Raw genomic sequence first — 5,102 nt, 5'->3', positions numbered from 1 at the left:
GTAGATAATTTGCTTTAGTGTGAAAAAAGAAGAAGATAATTTGGAAAGTTACAAGACATGACACAAAGAAAAAACCAAAAACAAGAAAAGTCAAACAAGAATAAGGAAAGTTACAATATATTCATATATATGATATCTTTAATTTTAAAAGAATTGTAAAAACTAGAAACAAAAAGAAAAGAAAAAACTTAAACTAGTAAGGAATAATTTAAAAAATATAAATTTATGGTGAGGATAGTTTTGTCTTGAATAAATTAATTTTCTGCTTCTGCTTTTGTTTCTTGGAAGAAGCTAGAATTTTCTGCTTCTTCGCAAAAGAAGAAAAACTGCTTCTACTGCCGGCCGAAAGTACTTTTCCGTCTTTGCACAAAAGCAGTGCCGGAGTTTCTGAACAAGTGAGCAGAAAAAAAAAAAAAAAAGCCAAAATCATAGCCCTCTTCTAATCCTAGAGGGACTCCGTGAAAGAGTAAAATTTCTACCTCAATTGCATATTCCTTTTCACACCAAAGGTGAATTAACTAAGATTCAATCTAACTTAATCGTCTGGACTGATTTTTGCTTCTCTTCAAAACATCTTGTGTTCCGTTCTATCCAAATCACTGATTAGACACAAGCGGGAATAGTGTACCACCAGCTATTTCAAGCTTTATCCAATTAAGAACAGAATTGCAAGACACGTATCCCGTGAAAGATGCATTCCAGACAGGAAAAGGGTCAAAAGATGGAAAAAAAACAAGTAATGTTACTGAATAAGCCAATGCCAATGATGAAGTTGTATATGAGATTTTGGCTTACATGATCGTTTACAGCAAATCACCCCTTCTCACTCTATGCATAATTGCCTCTTGCAAAAATTCATGTGTATGGCTCCCGGTTCAACGCTGCACTCCTTGAGATGCCCCAAAGAGATATATCCTTGGTAGGGGTTTCTCATGAAACTTCTTCCAACCGATACAGAATGGATATAAACAATTTTACTATCAGTATCAAAATATTGAAGTGCAACAGCAGGATATACCAGGCTCCATATAATAAGAAGCAAGTTAGAAGAAAAAGCAAATAACACACCAGAAACGCACCCTTTTCAGCAAGAGGATTAGGAAGCAGAGGGACCAATCACTAAAAGGTACCTGCAGAGCATAATGCGTGACCTTATAATCATTACTGCTGCTACTAGAGCTATCTAATTTGTCAGGGTACAGACTAGTTTAAGGGGCTATGCTGCATTTTAGTTTTATTCACATGCTAAGTTGCACCGCCTCTTAATTTGTGGTGTCATACCCGTGTCGACACAACATTGACACTAGTATGAGTGTGGGATACGTACCGGACTTGGTTAGTCAACATTGGGTACTTTGATCACAAACTATGAAGAAATTAGAGATAAGATTTGGCATTTTGATTTCTCAAGACATAAGCAACTGTGATTTCTAGATGGCTCCCTATAATTTGAGAATGAAAGATTGAGTTACTGCACTATACAAGCTACATATAAATTTTCCACATAATGTCTCATAATTTACACATATTTTAAATAGGTCTATTTTCAGGTATAGTGGAATTCCCCCACCCGTATCCTTACTTGGGTCCATACCCCCGAAAATTAATATTTAGATCACGAAGGATCCGACCTCTAGATCTACACCCATATTGGATGCCTGCACCCAAGTCCGAACAACTTCTTCACAAGCTTAAGCTTTATAATCTCCTAGCTAATATTAACAATTGAATACCTGCAAGAACTTTTAGTGGGTCTATGGAATCCCTGAAATCAACAGCAAATGAAATTAGGATCCATCTGCAAAATTTATTTAATAGAAAAAGTCAATTTAGCTGATAAGCTGCGGATCAGAGTATGTTAAACATCTGTTTTTTGAAGGATTCTTACTAGCCATATATCCAAACCAAGATGTTAATGCCACTTCATCAATGAAGGTTCCGAAGATGGACCCTCCATGATTAAACTGCAACAACTGCTTTTATATCCACGGTAAAGCTTTTATGTGCAATCATTCCAATCTCCTGAAGTAAGTTCACACCTTCAATCTGCTGCCAATATACTCTCCAGATACTCTAGTGCACTTCCATAACCAATCTTGCTAAACAAATGACGGACTAGAACATTCCATGTAGATATCTTGGGTGAAATGCCATCATTTATCATCCTTTGAAGGCAACAGATTGCCGCTTCCAAACCAGTCCAACTGCACAGTCCATCTATCAGACAAGTATAGGATATGAAATCTGGATGCAAGCCCACTGGACTCATAGCATTTAGAAGTTGTTTTCCAGATTCAACCTTACCACCCTTACAGTATGCATTCATAAGTATGTTGAACGTGAGAACATCAGGCTTAATTCCCCTAACCAGCATTTTTGCCACAACTTCTTCAGCTTCCTCAAGCATCCCCATATGGCAGAGACCGGATGCTATAGTGTTGTACGTAACTAAGTTAAACACAATATCGTTTTCCTCCATCTCCCTAACAAGCTCAAGTGCTACCGTAAGGTTGTTACATTTGAATAAGCCATCCAACAACTCATTATAGGTGGCAGTATTACCTGAGCAGCCAAATCTTTCCATTTGATTATATAGCACCATTGCCCATTCAATTCTACCACTAAAACACAAACCTTTAATAAATTTATTAAAAGTAATGGTATTTGGTGGGATATCTTCTATTACCATGTTATCTAGAAGACTATAAGCTTGTTCAAACATGAAATTTCTGCAGAGTACATCAACCATACATGTATATACCACAACATTTGGACGACAACCAAGAGTTATCATCCTATTCCATATCTCAGATGCTTTAATCACATCTCCAGATTTAGCAAAGCCATCAATGAGGGTGCTGTAGGTTGTCGAATTTGGATGGCAGTCACTTTTCTCCATCGCATTACAAACAGACAGAGCCATATTCATATTACCAGCCAAACACAGACCATGGAGAAGTGCATTATATGCTACAACGTTGGGCGAAATTCCCTCTTTGATCATACCATCCCACACGTAAAGAGCTTCATGCCATCTGCCCCTCAATGAAATTCCCTTAATCAAACAGGTAAATGAGTGAATATTTGGAGAACAGCCACTAACAAACATCTTGCTCAACATGGCAAAAGAAAGACCAATATCTCCTTGGTCAGCAAATGCATTTAATATCATGGTGTACGTGATGACATTAGGATCAACCCCCTTGTCAGCCATCTCATACAACAAATCAACTGCCTCCTTAGTACTATATATCTTACAAAGCCCATTTATTAGAGCATTATAAATAGGAGCAGTAGGAGTAAATCTCATCGCTACTTCTCTAGCTTCTTTTACTTTACCAAGCTTACACAAGGAAGAAACAATTGTTGTATAGCTCACTTCATCAGGAGAGCACCCCCTGTTTGACATTTCCACAAGTAACTTCTGAGCTCCGTCAATCCTATCGTTCTTGCACAATGCTTTCAGAAGAATGTTATAGGTATACACATTGGGAACAACCCCATCTTTCTTCATGTTACTGTAAATAGGATTAATCATGTGAAACCTATTCTCGCTGAGCAATGCATCCAAGAGATGGTTATATATCCTGACCGTAGGCTTACACCCAAAATCCTGTATCCTATAGAAAGTCTTTAACGCTTGCTCTGGCGCCTTTGCTCTCCTATATGAATCGATTACATTGATAAATATATCCTCGGAACAACTAATACCCTCCAATTTCATCTGTTGTAAAAGGTACTGAACACTGTCCATCTCCTTGTGCTGCCCGAGTTTTTCCATCATTAATTTATATGTTAAAGGGGTGTGCTTGAAAGATGTTGAATTGGTAACCCATTTGAAATACTCTAAAGCAGTGGAAATATTTTCTTCATATTTCAGTCTCTTCAACACATCAGATTCCTTGAGCTCAACTGGGATTTTACTCTTAAGTTTATCAACAGTGAGGATTAAAGGAACAGACTTTTTGTGGACTTTTAACAGCAATGAACATCCTTCTTTCAAGTACATAGTACAATCAAAGACAGATTTTTATCAATGTTAAATGCAAGAAGAAACCAAAGTAGGAACTAAGCAGCAACTGAGTACTGAAAAAGAATCCGAGTGACTCAAATCAGTTTATCAAAAGCACAACATGAACCAATAATAATCAGGAGAGTAATTTAAAGAAGAAGAAATTCATACTGAGTTTTTCGGTAGAGAAACTATACTGGATAAAGAAACTGAGATCAAATTACTGATTTTCACGTTTTCCAGCACTTAGGGGAATGCCGGAGCGTCCGTTAAGGCGTTAAGAGTCGGAACATTACGACCCGAATATGTTTAAGGCCGAAATAAGGGTGAGAGCCAATCGGCCCAATGGAGACCCACAAACAGGTTAAAATATCATGGTATAGCCAGTTTTCACACTGGTCAATGAAAAATAGCCAGCGTTTATCAAGTCAATGAAAAATAGTCACTATTTTGCTGCAACAGGGACCGGTCTAGTATAATATACGGGAGTTCTGGTGCATTTGTGTACGAACTCCAGCATATTATGCTGGACCGGTATACTTTGCTAACTCCTGTAAAATTTGCGGGAGACTGGAGCACCAGTGCTCCAAACTCCAGTATATTATACTGGACAATTATACTTGCTGGAACTCCCGTAAAATTTGCGGGAGTTCCAGCATAATTATGCTTGAACTCCCGTAAAATTTGCGGGAGTTCCAGCATAGTTATCCTGGAACTCCCGTAAAATTTACGGGAGTTCAAGCATACTTATGCTGGAACTCCCGTAAAATTTGCGGGCGTATTTTTTCGGATTTTGAACAGTGTTTTCGCTCAGATTTAAAGTGGCTAAATTTCGATGACTTTTGAAACTTGGCTATTTTTCAACGACCAGTGGTAAATATGGCTATTTTTGAATTTCTCCCCACAAACAGCCGTTATCTTTTGACCCCAATGGTGGGATTAGGCATATGGATTTTGTAAGCAACTTTTACCGGAGAAATTTAAAAATAGCCAGATTTATAAGTGATCATTTAAAAATAGCCACAATTTTAAAAGTAATCAAAATTTAGCCACTCTTCATGTAAAGATATATCTAAACGACAACACTGTT

The 5,102-nt window shown here is 37.5% G+C and overlaps 1 protein-coding gene across 2 annotated transcripts; it reads right to left on the bottom strand.

Moving 5' to 3' along the window:
- Positions 259-4,304, bottom strand: LOC109232242 (pentatricopeptide repeat-containing protein At3g48810). 2 transcript variants are annotated; one of them, XM_019397935.1, is made up of 3 exons: positions 1,889-4,304; positions 1,734-1,798; positions 261-1,130 (listed from the first exon to the last, which is right to left on the bottom strand). In XM_019397935.1, the coding sequence occupies exon 1, from the start codon at positions 4,007-4,009 to the stop codon at positions 2,042-2,044; it is 1,968 nt and encodes a 655-aa protein (XP_019253480.1). In that variant the 5' UTR covers positions 4,010-4,304; the 3' UTR covers positions 261-1,130; positions 1,734-1,798; positions 1,889-2,041. The 2 variants fall into 2 exon arrangements, with proteins under 2 accessions (XP_019253479.1, XP_019253480.1); XM_019397934.1 differs by having other exon boundaries at positions 259-1,798.

Source organism: Nicotiana attenuata, chromosome 9 (assembly GCF_001879085.1).
Source record: "Nicotiana attenuata strain UT chromosome 9, NIATTr2, whole genome shotgun sequence".
NCBI lineage: Eukaryota > Viridiplantae > Streptophyta > Magnoliopsida > Solanales > Solanaceae > Nicotiana > Nicotiana attenuata.
The sequence above is the reverse complement of the archived record's forward strand: the minus strand, read 5'-3'. Positions and strand labels throughout refer to the sequence as shown.

Excerpts from the sequence above, each read along its gene's own strand:
- LOC109232242 (XM_019397934.1), bottom strand. The coding sequence starts at position 4,009 with ATGTACTTGAAAGAAGGATGTTCATTGCTGTTAAAAGTCCACAAAAAG.